The sequence below is a fragment of the Petromyzon marinus genome, chromosome 46, assembly GCF_048934315.1.
Source record: "Petromyzon marinus isolate PM22_M1 ecotype Great Lakes invasive population chromosome 46, UKy_Petmar_22M1.pri1.0, whole genome shotgun sequence".
Taxonomy (NCBI): Eukaryota; Metazoa; Chordata; class Hyperoartia; order Petromyzontiformes; family Petromyzontidae; genus Petromyzon; species Petromyzon marinus.
Window position 1 is genome coordinate 10,060,500 of NC_133712.1, and position 19,423 is coordinate 10,079,922.

Below are 19,423 nucleotides of genomic sequence, written 5' to 3' on the forward strand. Positions count from 1 at the left end.
ACACAGATTCGTTAATGGAATACATTGAATAGGGGGGGAGGGGGTGACTGTCGGATTCCACCTCGCTAAAGCAAGCCTTACCGTCCCTTTCACGTGGCTTAGAACCGTGACCTCATCCCCATCCACGTGGGTTACGGTCAACAATGAATGGCAAAAACAAACAGTCTGGTGCTCCATTTTAAGCTGGGGGGGGGTGCAGTATTATCACATGTTTGCATTTTAAACGAAAATTGAAAATGCAGAGAGCAGGCGGTAATGTAACGGCACCTCCCCCCACCCAGCTTGGCCTCGTGGGAACGGGTTCGTGGTACAGGTGTGATCAAGGCGACAAATCTACACAGGTCTGTCCGGGGGTGGTGGTTTTTGTTGTTGTTGTTGTAATTCATGAAACTCCAATCTCAACATCACCATGAATTACGGCTTTCCCAATGATTGCTCGAGTACACAATGTGCCGCTGAACGATATTGAACATCATTACTCGCCGCTTACGTAGGTTGTAACATGCAATATGAATAGATGCCCTTCGGCATACCCACAATACCCGGTGATCCACCGAGGAGAGAAGCGGGAAATATTATTTGATACACACGTACGTGCGCTGCGCCAGTCATTCTGTATGGCCTAATCTCACGGTAAACACAATTTTGAACTCAAATGAACTTGCTCAAAGACGAATTTACTTCTTCAGTGGGTGTGATTAACTTAACAAGTTATATACTCGTTGGTATGGCAATTGCTATCACGTCCAAACTATTTCCCGTTTTTTTTTTCCCAGTCTCATGGGATTCGTGAGAATATCTTAAAGGACAAACAAAATTCACCACGAAGATATGAATTGCCTCTCGGTATTTGTACGAAACACATTCATCCCTGCGGTACATGCACTACCACGATTAATAGAAGAAAAGATAAAGATGCAGCCCTGCAACTGCTCGCTCACCGCCACTGCTGGTTGAAGGTACCTACACCAGAGGGGTGCTCTAGAGAGAGCGCGCCCCTCTGGAGGGTATTTGGTCCTACTTTGCCACGCTTGATTTGGAAGAGGTGTACATAATAGCGATGATAGCAATGACATTTTACATATTTTTCTCCACGAAATAATACAATTGATGCAAAAAAATCACGCAAAACTAAAAAGGGGATATTGTTTGAAAAAAAAACAAAATTTTGGAAAAAAATTGTAAGGCTGTCTAATTTATCGTCAGATCATTTATGACGAAAGAATAACGTAAGAACTATAACAAGGCAACAACAACAAAATTACGCAGCATGCAATACAAAATGAGTGTAATTCTGAAACCCTAGGAATGCTGGAGCCTGCTCTAGGTAATTAAACTAATAACACTTTGCCGAATGGAAATATGATTCCATTAACGTAGACTTGCAAAAAACATAATCCCATTCCGTTAACACGAATAAATCAAGGATGTGGCAAATTTGCACGAGGGCACGCCTGAGGGATTGCGGTGGAGTCGAGCGGCGAAGTCGTACACATCCGAACGAGGAGATATAAAATGGCAAAGAAAGCGACGAGATTGTGCTGATCGCGCCGATCCTCTGTGTTCGCGAGACCAACAAAGGTTCCACGGGTTAATGGGCTCACTGCATGGCGGGTGGGCCGTGCTGAGGCTGATTAATACATCGCTAAACATCTGCCTTCAAAAAAGTCAGCCGATGGATATTCAGCATGCGGCTCTCGCCGTTGAAGCCGAAGCTCGGAAAACAAACTCCGCACTGTGCGCGGAGCACAAACATAGACGGAGCAGAAAAAACAATTGGATGTTGATTAATGAATGGCGTTCCAGTTAATATAACTGCTGGCAGCAGCAGTTACATTAACTGCTGGTAGCAGTCCTCTGGCTGTATGTTTCACAATTAATTTATCCAGCAATGCCACGATCGTACATGCCTCCAGGGCAGCTGTTTAAATTCTGGAGTGCTTTTAACTGCACGCAGTATAGTCTCACAATTCAATTCATATGAAAACTATTAACCGATTATTATATATATATATTTTTGTTACATATGCACAGGAGCGTCAAAACAAAATTAGATTTGTGATAAGGGCCTCACAATGGACACAAACGGGTTCGTCTGACCTTGGCCTCATCAAAACAGACGACCTATACGACCTAGACAACCTCCACCATCACACCCTAAAGTTTGGCCACCAGTCTTGGGCAATGTATTCTTTGGTACAGAATTTACAGATTGCAAAAGACATAGCAGTGTATTGGCAAAAATATGCGTAATTATTACTGGAATATCTAAGTATTTATAAAGCAAACCGTTGTATAAAAAATAAAGCCGCCCATCAGTCATGAGGCTCTTCAGCTATAATTACATTTTATGTAGGGCCTCAGTGGCTATGTCCATTTAAGAACATTGATGTTACAGAAATATAACCTGGAGGTGGGCGCCTCCAACGAAAGAGGAACTTGATGTGGTTCGTTATGAACAATGAGGAGTGTACACACCTGCACGGTCTTACCCCAGATCTGCTCAAGGGCGTGTCAAATCATAATGACCAATTTCAACCGAGAAGATGGATTCTGGCTTAGCAATAATTGGAAGGTTGTGATAAACCATTTCGGGTCTTAATTGATTGTGTTCACGCTTACGGTGACTTTCAGATCGCATTCCATTCTATTCTTCTCCCCCCTCCTCTTTTCCGAACATAGATGGACTCGTCCATCTGAACAACTGCCAAAATCGCTGTCCGTGGTACTAACGTTAAGAAAAAAAACGCCACTTTTTTCAAATTTGATTGCTGTGGTTTTCACACCTGATGATGACTGCTTGTGTTGCAGTCGAAACGTCGTGAGAATTGTATTGTTTTGTATTTTTATTATTTTATTGTTTCCCTTCTACGTGACTTTACCGAAAGAACCAAGAAGATCATTATCACCGCTTAACACGACAAAACCTCGCAGCGCAGGTCTATGTATGCATGTGTGTTGAACTTCTTTCGCACCGCACATATCCAACCATGCTAATCGGAGGTGCGGATGTTTACACAGCGCATCGTTTAAGGCTGAATCAACCTTGGGGCAGCCCAGGTTCAGATAGTCGTCACTGGTGTTGGCTGTGAGCTGGAATCGAATTTGGGTTTCTGGGTTTGTAGCTCGGCGCGCTAACCGCTGCACCAGGTGTGACGGTCACATAACCTCCTCCGCAACGATCAATCGCACATATTATGGATAATTCACGTGAAACTTATCGGCTGAGGAGCCCTTGATGAGATTAAAACAAAACGTGCTTGAACTAAACCCGTGCTGAATTGTGCATACTACTCAAGCACTTGCCTTAGGGCAGCCCATGAAAAATTACGGAAAAATCAGTCCCAGACCATACCTCCGATGACGCCAATGCAGAAGTAGAGCTGGAAAATGGTATTGCAGAATGACGCCGCTATCATTCCGGTTCCAGCGAGGATTCCGCCGGCAATCACTATGGGACGGCTTCCGTATTTATTCACGAGGATGCTGCTGATGGGACCTGAAAACAGAAAAAAAATATTTTTTATGCATGCACGACCGAGGTCGCCGAAAGGGTTCACAAATGGACGTGGCCACGCGGAGCAAAAAGTGCGTCTGAAAGCGCCCGCACAATGGCGGTGAGAATAACCGGGGTTTTGTGCAATTGCTTACACTTTTATGGCGAGCACTTTGGGCGTAACGAGTGCGACCTTCCAAACGCCATTCTTTCGGGAACCGGAAGCCAATGCAGCTCAGCGAGCACCGGACGGACACGATCGGATCTTGTCTGGTGCACCTCCTTCCCTTGGCTGCCATCCCCCATCATTAGTTTTGCCCACCGGCCCAAGCCCGCTTGCTGCTCTTATGGATCAACGATGCTGCTCCAAGCGTGCAGCAATCTCTCCGTGTGCTTTTTGCGCACGTTTCAGTTTTGACCACACGCTCGATACTTTGCAACACTTTACATTTTCTCCGCGAGCCTCCACGCTTTTTATCCACGACGTCGCAGGTCGGAAACCATTAATTAATGTAAAACAAAACGTTGCCACGCATCCAAGGACATACGGCTTGTTGGAAAGCATCAGACAGAACTGATGTGAATGCACGATTTTGTCTTCCTCGTTTTGCGTTTCATTTTCCACTGCCATCTGCGTACGTTGATGCGCCAAAGCTCTGACATTCAGCCTCACAACGTGAGCCAAGCGATTGGCAAGACAAGCATTCGTGTTAGCCCCTAGCGGAGACGTTGTTAGAATAAACAAACCTTGGAAGTGAGCATATCCAAGTGGCCAAATCAGTAAACATAATGGGCGCGTGTTTATTAAACGTTGAAATGTGTCACTTCATTAAAATTACCATTTTTATAATTAATGCACATTTAACTCATTGGCAAGAGATGCAAAACACAATTCTCTATGGATAGTGAGTGTTAGTTCCAGGTAGTAATGTTGAGAATATATTCCGATCAACACAGATTAAACGAATATTGAGAAAACGGCATTACAAGTAGGGAATATACAGGATTACAGTACGATTTGGTTTCAATATTATACAGAGTAGATGTGGTTACCTCATTCCACATGAGAAGAATTTGATTCAAAATACTTTGTAACTGACACCTCAACCACTAAACTAACTCAACTATTTTTATTTTTCGATTTAAAGCTTTCGTGACTGCAGAGATTCATCTTCTTGGTTCTTTCGGTAAAGTCACCACGTAGACTGGAAATAAAATAATATTATTTTTTATAATAAATAAACTAACTCAACTATTTATAATCATATTATTATTTTATTTCCATTCTATTTTTATTTTACCAGGTAAGGCCCACAAGGCTATATATCTATTTTTTCAGAAGCAGCCTGGCCACAAATAATAGCTCAAAGAAGTGGATTATCATATTCTTAGCTCTTTCGGTAAAGTCACGTTGAAGGGAAGCAATAAAATAATAAAATATATATTAAAAAAACAATAAAAATACTCACGTTTCGACCATAACACAAACGGTCATCATCAAAACAACACCTGATGATGACCGTTTGTGTTATGGTCGAAACGTCGTGAGAATTTTTTATTGTTTTTTTATATATTTTTTATTAATTTATTGTTTCCCTTCAACGTGACTTTACCGAAAGAGCTAAGAATATGAATTACTGCAGTCACGAAAGCTTTAAATCAAAATTTAAGTGGATTATCACGTGGATATTTATAGCAGCCAAATACATCTAAACGCATGTTTGATTCAAAGCGTGGCGAGAAAAACCGAAGGACCCGGAGAAAAATCCACGCGGCCACGGGGAGAACGTGCAAACTCCAAATATACAGCAGGCGTCAGGGTCAGGATCGAACCCGCGGCCTCCTTTAAATCAGGCGAGGTAGTTAACACCTCGGGTCACCGGGTTCAGAGCTCAGTGCGCTAACCAACGCACCACCGCTACCTCTGTTTTATATAGTAGAGTACAATAGTCACATATCCGACTCGCTGGGAACTGAGATATAGGCGGATTTGTCAAAAGGTGAACACTGATCGAAAATGACAGTGACACCAGACACGAATAGGTTGCTGAACACAAATAAAGGGCAATAAGGTGTTTTAATCATGGGAGAATGATTTACTCTACTTTAGAAGTAAACGTACACAAGATTACGAATAAATTATTGTACAGGGGAAAGGTCACATTTGTGAACAATTTATAAATAAGAAAAATTACAAGTCGCGCCATACGTGAATGATGCACTGGGCGCGGGCGGTTAATTGGGCAGGGCGGACATGTGATGGTCGGATATGCGGATACGTGATCTGTGCGCAAACCCCCAATAGATCGTACGCCGTACAAAGACATTACACCGCCACGCATTTTTTGGAACCAATGGCCCTTCATGCAGGAAGGCAATTTATATTCACGTCAAAAGGCATGCCTCTCCTGCAGATTGACTGTGACACGCGAAAGGTTAACTTAGCGTTGAGGGAAGGCTTGCAGTGTGAGCTGTTACAATGTCACGGGGTTCAGTATTCCGCGGAACTTCCATGCACGCAGCTCAGAGCTATCTCACCATGTCAGGATAATAAGGCGACACATTCTACATTTGAATTGTGTGTCGAGTGAAAACCCATTCCACGACTTCAAACTTGAAAGGAATGCGGATTCCGGGCGTTAATCCGCTGCACAAAATCGCGCTGTAAATTGCGGCATTGACACGTAAATTGGTCCGCTCGACCGTAAGAAGTTTTCAAAACTAAAGTTCAAACGTTTTAAAGACTACAAATAAGCTCGCACCAAAAGGGATCGACTTGGCCCGTGAAGGATTTTTGTGAGTGGTTTAAAAATAGCTCGCAATTATTAGTTAAGAGTCGGTGCCAAGCATATTCACCACCTGCTCCATACTCTTTGGTTCTTTCGGTAAAGTCACATAGGTATAAAATAAAATACAAAATAAAATAAATCACCTGCTCCATATTCAATAAAATTTGTAGCAACTTAACACTAAAGTTAATTATTGTTAATTTCATTGTGCTTCGCAAGTTTTAGAGATGTTTGTGATCAGCTGTTTGTTGAAGCAGTCATTCAAATGAAAATGTCAAGGTGCCATTGGGGCCTTGCAACAGGTCACATTCATCATGTAAACTCCACAATAACGTTGTTTTTGTTTTGGGTTAGATAAATGCGTCGTTAAACCCACCACCACCCGACACCGACACGGCCAACCAGTAAGGTTTGTCACGTAAACAAAACGTGCCAATTAGTGGCTACTTCAACACACCGGTGTGCTGGAGAGTAAACCCACAACATTTAACCCCCATTCTGGTCGTCGCAACCAACAGGCTCACCGTGATGGCATAACCTCAGCTCTATTGAAGTCCAAAAAAAAAATTGATGACTTCTTCACAATTACGGTTAATCGCCTGATGAAGCTGGTTGCAATCACCAGCGAAACGTCGTATTCTAATTGTAACTAATTGGCACGTTTTGTTTACGTCACATACCTTACTAATTGGCTGTGTCAGGTGGTGGCGGGTTTAACAACACATTTATATTTATGCCATCTAACCCAAAAAAAAAACTTTATTATGCATAATATTCGTCGTGAAAGGCTACGTGTTAAACCGATCATGGAAACTGGTTGCCCACCACCGCCGCAGTTGTAGTTGGAATGCCTCTTAGGCCATAAAGAAGGCTGTCTCTGGTGTAGGCCAGTGAGTTTTAAAGACAATGCCATATATTATAATCAGAGCATGTTTGTTTTCATGTTCACCACAAGTGCTGTGTGGTTAATGCAGACTTGATTCCTTGCAAAAGGGTTTATATTTGGTGTTTGAACATCTTAACACAACTGTTTTATTGCCAGAAAGGGTAAAACCTCTTCTTATTTTGCATGCTCCGAGGCCTATAATGGGTTGCAAATACAGAACTAAATCCTGCCACAGATTGGCTAAATGCGGCAATGTTTGACTTTAATGTAAATAGGTAAAAGCCAGAGGAGGACAAGCGTTTGAGAGGTCTTGAACCATTGTCTCGAAGTTGATGTGTAAGAATGATTTATGTCACTGCCCTCAGGAGACCCTGATAATGTGTTGTACAATCTCCCAAACTCTTGTGATCCACTCTGTCTCTCTCCGACCCCTGTATTTGTATGCCATGAAGAAGGGCAATTGCCAGAAACATCACCTTTTATATATTTTCCCTTTAAACGCCACTGTTATTGACAAATGTGTGGAGTTGTTGTTGTTCCTTGTGCACCATTGCCAACGCAGCAACAGCATCACCACCAAATAATGTGTTCATACTTGAAAGATGGCATCACAGTGCTTGCTTTCGACATCCAGGAAATCCCAAGGCTCTATGTATAGTAATATGCCATCGTGTTGTGTTGTCATTGGATAGGCCATGTTTATATTTCCCTAAAAGATTGAATCGCTATGGAAGATATTTCCGCAGTTAAGCATCTCTAAGTGACTTGCATAGGCATTGTGAACCCATTACATACAACGTACACAATTTGAATATCACTTCAGATGTTATATTAATTTATAAATTGTACTACACTTACAGTTAAACAATTATTAATGGAGAAGGGTATGCGTATAAGCAACTATACACATGTGTAGTCACCCCTGCAAGCAACATGTCATGGGATAAGATCAATGTCTTCCTGGCTCCCATCTAGACCACTCACTTGAGGAGCAGGAGAACTACTCACGTTTCAACACGTATGCCTTTTATTCCGGAGCAGTGAACGATAGTCAGCCTAACGTCGACCGGCTCTCAGCAAAAACGTCAGCTTCTTCAGACAGCGAGCGTTCCGTCATCGCGACGCTCGCTCAAAATTCGTACAAAATATCACTTACAAAAAAAAAACCCCTACCGATAGGGGAGAGAGAAGCGCATTTAAGTTGCCGAGTTCATGTCACATTGGCCCCACGCGTTGGTTCAGAGTTACTCGGAATCGGAAATCTTTATTTATACTGGAGGAATCCGATAAGCTACGAAGCTCTTTATTTTCCACAGGTGGTGGCCGGGCGTTGCCTCGCTCTCGTTATCGTGCAGGCATTGCGCACGAGTGTAGGCAAAGCACAGGCTGGCTCTGTAGCGCGTAAAAATGGTGTCCTTAAAAAATAATTAAACCCATTGGTGTCTGGCATTAATTGTGAAGCGTTCCGGTTTTCTCGAAGTCGCCCAACATTGTTCAACCACTTGACCGCATGCCGCACTGGTTGTTTTGACCACAGTTCATTCAGTTCACATCACAACCCGGGCGTTTGAATTTAGGCCACAGAGGACTCTGTTTTTTTGTTCCGAGACGTTTAAGTTTGTAACGTTGCGCGAGTGGCTTTGCTGCGTTAGCACTCGGTGGCAAGAACGAACGAATTAACTTTCACTTTCATTTTAACTCGTGCATGCAAAGGGAAGTTCGTAAATGGCTTACAGCAAACTAATGAGTTGGCTTCTGTCGCACATTCTTAGTCCGGCATACTTTCCATGAGTGTAGGCATCACAAGGCTGCCTCGCATGCATTGCCCTTGTAGGTGGTCTAAGGGTGACCCTGATGGCTGTGTTAATGACCATGCCGTTCTCGGTTTGCTCCGATCTGAAATAGAACCGCAGCCCCCGTACGCAGAGAACGAGATTAGGCCGTGATTCAACGCCACTTTGGAAAACATGGAGAGGGAGGTTGCGTTTATTTATAAAGCCAACGTCTCTTCATTCGAAACTGAAAGGACGGGTAGGTTAGAAGAGGAACTCTTGATCAATTTGCCCGATTTTCATTGCTAAGTCCCCCAATAGCAACACGATTTTATATTCACGATCATCGTTTATCAACTACCTTGCCCCTCCCCCACCCTGACACCATCAACTGCCTTGCCTGGTATACAGGAGGTCTTGGGTTCGATCCCAATCCTGACACCTGTATATTTGGAGTTTGCGTTTCTCTCCACCGGTGGTCACGTGGATTTTTCTCCAGGCCCTCTGGTTTTTCCCTCCACATTTCGAAAAAACGTACGTTTCGAGTATTTGGCTGCTTATAAATTTCCACGTGAAAAGCCACTTCGTTGGGCTATCATTTGTGGCCAGGTCGCGTCTGAAAAAATAGAGCTAAATAGCTCAGTGGGCCTTACCTGGTAACATAAAAAAGTCGTTTCAAACTGTTTAAAAACATAAAATAAATTACAAATTGCATGAGAGCGCACGCACCTCCGGCGTACATGACGGCCAGCATAATGGAGGAGATCCATGCGATCTCGCTGTAGGTGGTGTGGAAGATCTCCTGGATGTCCTTGAAGAACACGGTGATGGCTTTGGGGAACGCGTAGGAGAAGCCGATGGAGATGAAGGCCCCGACGACCACTGCCCAACCCCAGCCACCATCAGGGGGCGTGTATCCCTCCGTGGCACTCACTGGCGGAGGCATTTTTATTCGAACCTTTTAACTTCGCAAGTTGAAATGAACCCCGCTTAGAGAAAAAATAAAATTAAGCAACGGAGACAGGAATTCCTTCTTTCTCGCCGGTTTTCGTTGTGTTCCGCGCAAGCCTCGCCGGTCTTCAGCCCAACCGCGGGTTAGCGGCAGCAATCTGATGAAAAGGAAAAACGAACCAAAAATATTAGGAATAACAATAGTAATAATAAAGAGACGAACGCACGAAAATTTTTAAATATATTTTGCTGGTTTTTGGAATACCTGCAGTGTTATTCTTATTATTTTTGTGCAGCGCATTAAAGGTCTTTGATATGTCCACTCTGAAATGCTCCAAAGAAGCCGGACCTAAGGCTTGCTCGGCTAATATTTGCACAGCTGACTGCATGGAAATGTTGGCACCATTGTGACCTACATGCTAATGCCACAACTTTAATCCTTTCCCAACAACCTTTGTGGGAGCGACAGATACGTGAAAGAATTTGTTGTGCACGAAATTTTTAAGTTGCTTTATATAGGTAAATGTGCAGCCCTGCAATTGCTTACCCATGCCGCTGCTGGCAGCACGGCCTCAATTGAAGGTAAGCCCGAGAAAGCCCCTCTGGAGTGTTTGAGTAAAAAAAACGAATGTACGTACGAATGCATTTTTCTACGATTTATTTTTGTGCTGTCATTGGTGACCACGCTTAGGCAATCACCTCACTACACTTGAGAACGTAGCTTCATCACTGGTGGACGATACCTGAATCCAAAGTCTCAGAGGTGGCAGCTAATGGAACTAGCCCTCAAAAACTTCCTAGCCACCTCCTCTGATTATTTTTCAATTGCAGGGAAAAAACAAGACTTACAATGTGTCCATGGTACAGCTTTCATGGTCCTAAGGCTGCTCTGGAATGTGAATTCAACAAACAGTATAATTAATCAATTCATGAAACCCCTCCAAAAAAAACTCAGCTTCCTTTGGATTTTGAAGTCATTAAAATAACAAGCATAATGTTGTGCACTGGGTATCACACTAATCACGAAACCACACAAACTGGAACAGTCAGACAAGCCGCACACACGTACTATAACCGAGGCTTGCATCATTTTAAATTGCACCCAGTTGGCTATGGGAAGGCGTGTGCCTTGACACACGTTGATGCAATGCGTTGCAATCATCTTCTCTTTACAAAACATGGGACGGTGTGCGTGTTATAAGCAGGTGTGTAGAAACAAGTTTGTTCTTTGTTTTAAAGTTGAAGGAGACGTGCAACTGTGAGTGGTCCATTTGAGGGTCTGTGTCAAGCAGCCAAGTGAAGGGCACTCGTTGCGAGTGCTTCTTCACCTCTGTCCCCTTCACGGTGGCGAGATGTTAAGTACCTCGTGCGGTATGCAGGAGGTCGTGGGTTCGATCCCAACACATCTGTATATTTGGAGTCTGCGTGCCTCTTTCCCCATGGTGGCGTGGATTTTTCTCCGGGTCCTCTGGTCTTTCACCCCACATTTAGAAACGTGCGTTTACAGTATTTGGCTGCTACACATTTCCACACGATAAGCCACTTCGTTGAGCTACCGTTTGTGGCCAGGTCGCTTCTGAGAAAGAGCTATACAGTTCAGTGGGCCATACCTGGTAAAATAAAATAGTAAGATAGCCCGTTGTGCACGTCACCGTGATCAACCCAACCACCTCACCCACCCACCTCACCCACTTCACCTACCCACCTCACCCACTCGCCAGCCCACCTCACCCACTCGCCAGCCCACTCACCTACCCACTCACCTAGCCACCCACATTGTGCTGTTCATCCCATCGACGTTGAGCTCATTGCCAGGTCACTGTCTGTGATTCGTCACCGTCAGCCGGTGCTGCAGTAGATTCAAGACGGAAATAATCCTGAAAACTTACAAAGCAAAACCATCGTACTTTTGTTACCTAACCTTGTCTCATACAAATGGTGCGGGTATCAAAGAAATGCTGTTTCTTTATTTATTAAGGCTATTAAAAGTGAGGTATGGCATAAAAAAATATAAAATTGCTCCCCTGCCTCTTGTATTCCCATGCAAATGGGTCGCGTGTGATGTCAGTTTCCTTAAAACGTGCCGTGGGAACGATATAAAACGTGCCGTGGGAACGATATAAAACAAGCGTTAAGCTGCATACATACGTGCACAGGTCGGTGACATTGAAACAATGCACCTAATAATAATAAAACTCAACACATTAGTAAATAACACTGTGGCCTTAAGTGGAAACATATATAAAAAAAGGCAATGTTTGAAGCAATGGCACTTCTTAATAGCACAAAAATGGAAAGGCCAGAGAGGGAGAGAGCAGATAGGAGTTGGAGACTGCACGTTACATCCTTTCTCTGCTCTGGAGGAAAGTCATGACCTGAAACATCAGACTACTGTGAATTTTTTTTATTCACTGTATATGGAAGTGTTCATGGAAATGTTTTTCCCCCCCTTTTTTTGTTACACTTTCCACGCGAGTTCGAAAACACTGACGCGTTTAGTTCTAGCCATCTGTCTCCTCAGCCAGGGGCGGAGCCAGGGGGGTGACAGGGTAGACAATTGTCACCCCCGAAAAAAATATAAAAAATCGAAAATCTGAAACATTCTGCGTATAAGTGTACGACACTCGGTCTGGCGGACTCCGTGCAACTGCACTGTCAGAGTGTGTCGCCAACCGATGGAGTCTAGCTCAACAGCCTGACTCTCTAATCATTCTTGAAATTAAAATTTGTTGAATGTCACCCCGGGCTGAAAATCCTGGCTCCGCCCCTGCTCTCATCTATCACACGGGTTTACGGCAACTCTTGGGAAGGTCATGGCAACTCTTGAGAAGGTCATCCAATATGAACGAAATCTAAGTACAAAGTTGCCTTGCTTTCAATGAGTGGCCTTTGTCAAAACCGGACAAATTGATCAAAGTGGTCGGCAAAATAGAAATTGGAATAGAAAATAAACTAGCGCTAAACGAACAAGCGTTCTTTTGGCCAAGGCGGTGGTGACATCGCCTCGCTTTCCCTATGGTGTCATCACGTGTGATGTCACGCATCATGTGACGTTATCCAATCATGTGGCGACTTCGGAAGCGAACGTTATTGGGGCTGTCATTCTTGAGAGGAAAAAAAATGGCACGTTGGTCAACGTTACAGAAGCCACGCTTGATTTCATTGCCTTGTTATTTTAAGATAGGTTACACCACCATATCAATTCTCATACACCACCTCTGGCCATACGCACATGTGTTGCATTACAACACCCCGCTCCTACGAAAGACAGAACCTCCTGCTGCGATGAGTTTCAGTTCGATAATGAAAAGTAGACACCATAACTTGAACGTGTAACTTCCTTTGTGGGTACATTATTTTATATTGAAGATGCGACACGGTGGGTGTGGTGATCACACGCTGGTTATATCACTGTGCGATGAAAGCCTGTGACCTGAGTTTCATTCCCGGTCACAGTTAACGCGTCAGTGTTGAGTGATATCCGAGATGATCGTGGGCACCGCCTTCACCAATCCGCACCCACCTGCGTGGTGAAGTATGGTCAAACAACTCCCGTGGCCAACACAGCAGTGGGAGGCCTTCTACTCTCGGTGGATTGACCAAGGGCTGGACATTATATTGTACCAATGCACTTTAGATGAGGTGTATATGCGACAGAGGTAGCAGTGTTCAAACTGTAACGTTACGCCAACATCAATGGAACTCATGAAATGTGTTACTCTTAGAGCAAGCAGATTTAGGGACTTTCCAATTTAAATAACGGTGTTAAACGGACAAATTACCAGGTGACCAAAAATGACCAATGTTCGGTCTTTCAACGCAAATTTCCCACCGAATACAAACACCAGTCTCCAATATGCTCAATTGTGCCTATCACGTTTTTATGACTTTCAGAAACTGGGTTAACGTAAGGACGGCTTTAAATGAGCAACTTAAGACTCAAACGAAGTAGGCCTATATTTTTAGCAGAAACCCCACCGTGTTAATAATTGTGGGGACATGCCGTTGGCATTTTTTTAAGGGACTCTTTTTGCGAATCATAATTTGGATCAACACTCGCAGTGATAACTGCATACATTTTCATTAACAGCCACCTACTACCACCGCAATCTATTTTTCTTTTCACACAATTAACACCCATTGAGCATTCACAAAGTTATAGGGTAGGTAAAACAACTACAGGTGTCATTATATTTATCCTCCCGTTTTAATTGCACGGGAAATACATATACAGAAATTCATTATGTCTGGCTGGATGCCATCATCAGAATGACAATATTTAGTTATACTGGAGGAATCAATTAATTATCAATAAAGCTCTTTTTCACAGATGTCCAGTAGGGGCGGGTAAGAACGTTACAACAACAATCAACACAAACACGCGATAGTCGTGCAAAGAACAAGATTTGTAAACAAATCACCTAAAACACACATACTAGACCATCCCCATTCTACCAGGCAAAGCCCACTGAGGCATTAACTGAATGGTTATGCTGCAAGAACAGAGTTGTTTACCTAACTGTACATTATCCAGTGAAATTCATCTGATGGTTAATGCAATACTTTTTCACAAAAGTATTTTATTTTAGCGAGAGAGAAACCCCCCAGACGTGTTAGCAGACCATCAATACCCACTACCCCGTGGCCAACTCACCACAACGGAGTGTTCACAAAGTCACACTGAGAGGAATGCCGTAGTGAATCAGTCCAGGAGCGGGTGGCCTTATTATTGTGGGTCAGGGGTAAATGCCAGCACAAGCACCTAAATAATTAATTAATATACCGTCTTGTGTTTTGTAAATATAAATATTGCATACACAGAGAGATGTGCTACCAACTTTCAGATGGATCAAATTATTTGTTTAAAAAATCAGATCTAGATATGAGATTTTACATGCTCTGTTTTGGATTGACCCAAAAGTATGACATGACAGGAAAAACGCCCACGCTTTTCTCGCCAAAGGTGACGTGATTCATCATTCGGCGATGCCACCTTTGATAGCGAACGGACACGTTAATTTATGAAATAATGCAAATCACCAAAATGCCAAAAAATATATAGGAAATTGTCACCCCCTAGTGCAGAGTATCCATGAGCGTATCCTCCATGATTAAAACATTAATTATAGAAGTTTTAGTTAGTTTCACAATGATGTAAAAAAGACAAAGATCCCCCGTATAGCCTGAACAGACTGTTGGGGCAAGTGCTGTTAGCGAGCTCCTATGAAGGCCGGCACGGCACGCGAGGGGATGGGTAGCCAGCACCACTCCCAGCTGCCTTTGTCTCCCCAGTGGCGATGTTCACATATCGCATTGGGTACTAATTTAAGGCTGACTCGACCGAATAGAGGCCCAGCACCGGTTCAGATAATTGTCACTGGTATTGGCCATGAGCAGGAATTCAACTCGGGTAGCCAGGTTCGTAGCGCAGTGCGCTAACCGCTACACAGCCACCCCCGCTAGTTTTAGTTAGGTTGGTAATGGTATACACACAAGTGTGTGGTAGCATTAAGGTTTTATCATACGAGTTTCTTCTCTCCAAACCCCCACATGTCAGCAATGGCGATATCTTTATTATCGAGATCTGAAAGTCATATTGCAGTTTCTGCCAAAATCTCTGGCGAAATTGATTGGAATATACTTCTGTTTTGTGCTGTTGAATACCACTATTTTTTTTATTTAAGACAAACACTTGAACTTTCTTCACAAAACCCAAATTATTCCACCGCACAGTTTAAACTGCTTCCGAACTATAATTACTTAATAATGGGCAACACCTTTACAGACACCCAGTATAATATTCCTGTTGATATATACAATATATATCCTCCTCACTTGTATGTATGTATGTTGAACTTCTTTCGCAACGTGCGTAGCCAATTGTGCTAACCAAGTCTGTGGGGGAAGGACAGAATTAAGTAATTGCCAGACTTTATGCTCAGGGAATTTGATCCCCGGACCACGGCACCTTGCCCATTCCTCAACGCAGCCACCATCCACGGCACGGCACTTCTCTCCAGCCGTGCACAAGCGCCCGAGTGATCAGCGCAGCACGCAAGGAAGCGGACCCCTTCCCCTTGCTCGAACCGTTTCCACGAAACGAGCCATTTTCTCGTCGCCATCTGTTTGGAATCGTTGCGCGACCAAAGCGCTCCTTCGGATGGGGCCAAACGGATGGAGGCCAAGCGCGGGCTGTACGGGGGAATGGGCACAACCTCCCAGGCCCAGAGCGTTTCATTTAGCTGGATGTGCTCGAGCATCGTCTTGGGAGAAAGAAAAAAGAAAGGCACTCCTCTCTCCAGTAGGCCGCAGCATTTCTTGTAAACTTGTGCGTGCGCGCGCACCCCGAAGCACGGTGCAGAGTCGAGTCGGAGGCGAATGCCGATGTGAAGGGCATCCCGTGGCCAAGACGCTTTGGTTCCGGAGCGCGATGCAGAGACCAGGCCTCGCCACACGTGGACAACGCGCTGCAGGAATGTTTGCCGTTCTCCTGTGAAAAACTCATTTCTTTCTAACTGCTTTTCGTGTTTAGTTTCCTGCCCTTCCCACCGCACCTCCGATTAGCAAGGTCGGCTACGTACGGCGCGAAAGAAGTTCAACGTAGATACACACATACGAAAACGGGCGCGCGGCTCTGAGCAGATGGGCACCAGGTCATGTTTTGTTGAAAGCCACTGCTGAGCTGTTGGGGAACCACCATCTGGTAGGCACCCTGTTGAAATGCAGGTTGGCACGAATCACAGTTTCAACACCGCCAATGCCCACTGATATATCTCTGCTGCAATTGCACAAACAAGTGACTCGGCAGCAATCGGGCGACACATCGGCCTTCCCCCAACGCGCTCCATGACCGCAGGCGTCAAAACAGAACAAAGCTCAGTGGGGGCTTCGACGCTCCATGCCCAACGTCGCCCGGCGCAATCGCACGCGTGAAGACGTCCGTCTCTGACGCGCCAACAGCCATTGCGCTCGGCTGAGCGTCTCCCCAACCGTGGTGCCTTCGTGCGCAGCAAAACGCCATCACCCCTCTCTGATCAACCACCGGCCGGTGCCCGTCGACAAAAGCCCAGGAGTTACTTACACGAGTTTGCATTCTCTTTGTATCATCAGCCAGGACGGTGCTATACTTCGAGTGCACAAGTAACAATCGGGAGGTGTTGCGTTTTAAATGCTGGTTGGAGGAGTCAACTCAGCCCTTCATTCCTCCGGGGTGGAAAAAAATGAATACCACTTTGTGAGAAGCCATTCATGGTTGTTGCTTGGAGTGACCGCTTCCTAACACAGCAATATGAACGTTCCCCGCCAACGGGCTCAGGGGCATACATGTTCACACTTTGGATCTTATGTCAGACAAGACATAATGATACTTGCTTTATGTTTTGGAACCCCGCAAGGGCAGAAGAGTTTCACATCACATATCGTGAAGACCATAAATTGATGATTTACACTAAAAACCCGTTATATGGTATGATTAGACTGTAATTATTTGTTTCAGCCCCAAGCAAAATAGGTTAAGAGACTGCTGCATTGATAGAGGCTTTCCTCAAATTTCTCAAAAAGGGTCACATGCTAAATACTGTCCAGTGGTGCCAATTATTTATACCGATGTATAAAGGAAAGGCTCAATGAGTTTGAAAACCGTATATTCTGGGAGGGGTGCTGCATGCCCATTTTGGGTGTGGGGGAAACCAGAGGAATGAGAACATCTATTCATGGCAGTAAATAGCAATTAAAGGCCTCACACAGAAGGGGTCTTTATGACCCCTACTTGCTGTACTGACATCTCGTGATCACCTTAAGGGCTGTGGGTTTGGCAATTTCCCAAAAGAAAATCCAAAACAACCCATCTAATCCATTGCACCCAAAGGGGTGTTGTAAATCTGCTATATTCTAAAAAAAAGAGTGGGCAACACCTGAACGCGGCCATCACAGCTGCAGTTGGGAGGAGAGGCAATCAGTATGCAGATGAAGTCCACTCCGTTCACCAAACATCACGGCTCCAACCCTAACCAACTATGCCACGCACACGCACAATCTCACTGACCCAAACCGTACCGCTAATCCCATCCATCTCCGTTACCTTTCCAGGATCTCCCCCGTTTCACTGCGTTCGCTTTTCAGTTCAATTCTGTAGAAATCACGTTATGAGAATAATCGTCAATGACAATGATTTCAACTCATAACCGCGCGCCGCCGCACAGCATTCGCTCATTCTCGAAGTGCAGAGAATGACCCGGAGGTGCGGAAAACCACACGCGCTGCCACGAAGTGAGCCAGCCAGAACCACTGCCCAAGCTCTCGCAGGCCTCTGTGTATTGAGATGTGTTCAGCCAATAACGGAGTGTTCCTTACACTGATATCAGGATGAACTATAGCCCGCTGTTGGAGGAATTCCAGACACCAACGCCTTACCTCAAATATATACATGCCTACCCACCACCTCTTTCTATCAGAATATTAATTTATAGTGGAGGAACCCGATGAGCTATAAAGCTCTTTTTCACAGATGTCCAGTAGGGGCGGGTAAGGGCGCTACAACAGCAAATAGTACAAAATATGATAGTAGTGCAAAGTCTCAAGCAAATGTAAACAAATCAACTCAACACATACAAATACAACACTAAACCCACTGAGGTATTAAACTATTTATATGTAGTATTATATCATTAAACTATAGCCGCTTCAAGTCGGGGGTAGTGCCTCTGAGCATCCTCAAGCTAGCGATTGGATGGCGCCCTATCTCTTTGGGGCCGTCAATTAATGACGTCACGCGATTTTGGACGATTTTTTTTACCCCCCCCCCCTTCGTCACAAAAAGTCAGACCCACCTCCTCAAAATATGATGTCACAAAGCTTACCCCCCCCCAGCCAAAAATAATATATAAACATGCTTCAAATCGTATTAAACTATTGTCATTGCAGTGCGTATTTAATGTGGCGCTGGCACTCTGATGCTGTAGTGGAAAACATTGATTAAAAAAGTCTATTTTTATTAAGTAGAACGTGTTGTCTATATGTATCAAGTTGCGCATTTTGATGTGACGTCACATTTCTCAACATTTATAAAAAGTCTATTTTTATTAAGTAGAACGTGTTGTCTATATGTATCAAGTTGCACATTTTGATGTGACGTCACATTTCTCAAACACCCCGCCCCCCTCGTCACACATCGTCACAAATGTCTGACCCCCCCCCCTCCCTAGGTGCGTGACGTCATTTATGGACGGCCCCTTTTGGTAGCCCCCCGAGTCGTCGGTGGAAATTACGCATTGCCTCGGATGAGTTTAGACTCCCCACTAAGCAAGCGGTTCTTAACCTGGGGTGCACGGGCATCCGCTGGGGACGCGAGGGCTGCGGTGAAGGTTAAGAAACCACGACCGCTCGAAGGGGAACTCGTTTACGCGTTGGCCGAGTTGATCCTTCAACAAAAGATTGGAACTCAAGCGTCCTGAGCGACCGGATATGAGTGCCCACTCTTAACATCCCCCGGGACCCCACGAGGGAGCGAACCCCGAATGTCAACTAAATA

General features: G+C 44.5%; 1 protein-coding gene across 2 annotated transcripts in view; it reads right to left on the reverse strand.

Moving 5' to 3' along the window:
- The window catches only part of LOC116952215 (monocarboxylate transporter 2-like), a 67,731-nt gene that overhangs the window by 23,374 nt on the left and 24,934 nt on the right, over positions 1–19,423 (reverse strand). For both annotated transcript variants that reach the window (XM_032971350.2, XM_032971351.2), the window contains exons 2-3: positions 9,673–10,052; positions 3,356–3,499 (exon numbers count right to left, since the gene is read on the reverse strand). In XM_032971350.2, coding sequence (XP_032827241.1) covers positions 3,356–3,499; positions 9,673–9,889 — 361 coding nt within the window. In that variant the 5' untranslated portion in view covers positions 9,890–10,052. The remainder of the gene's footprint in view (positions 1–3,355; positions 3,500–9,672; positions 10,053–19,423) is intronic.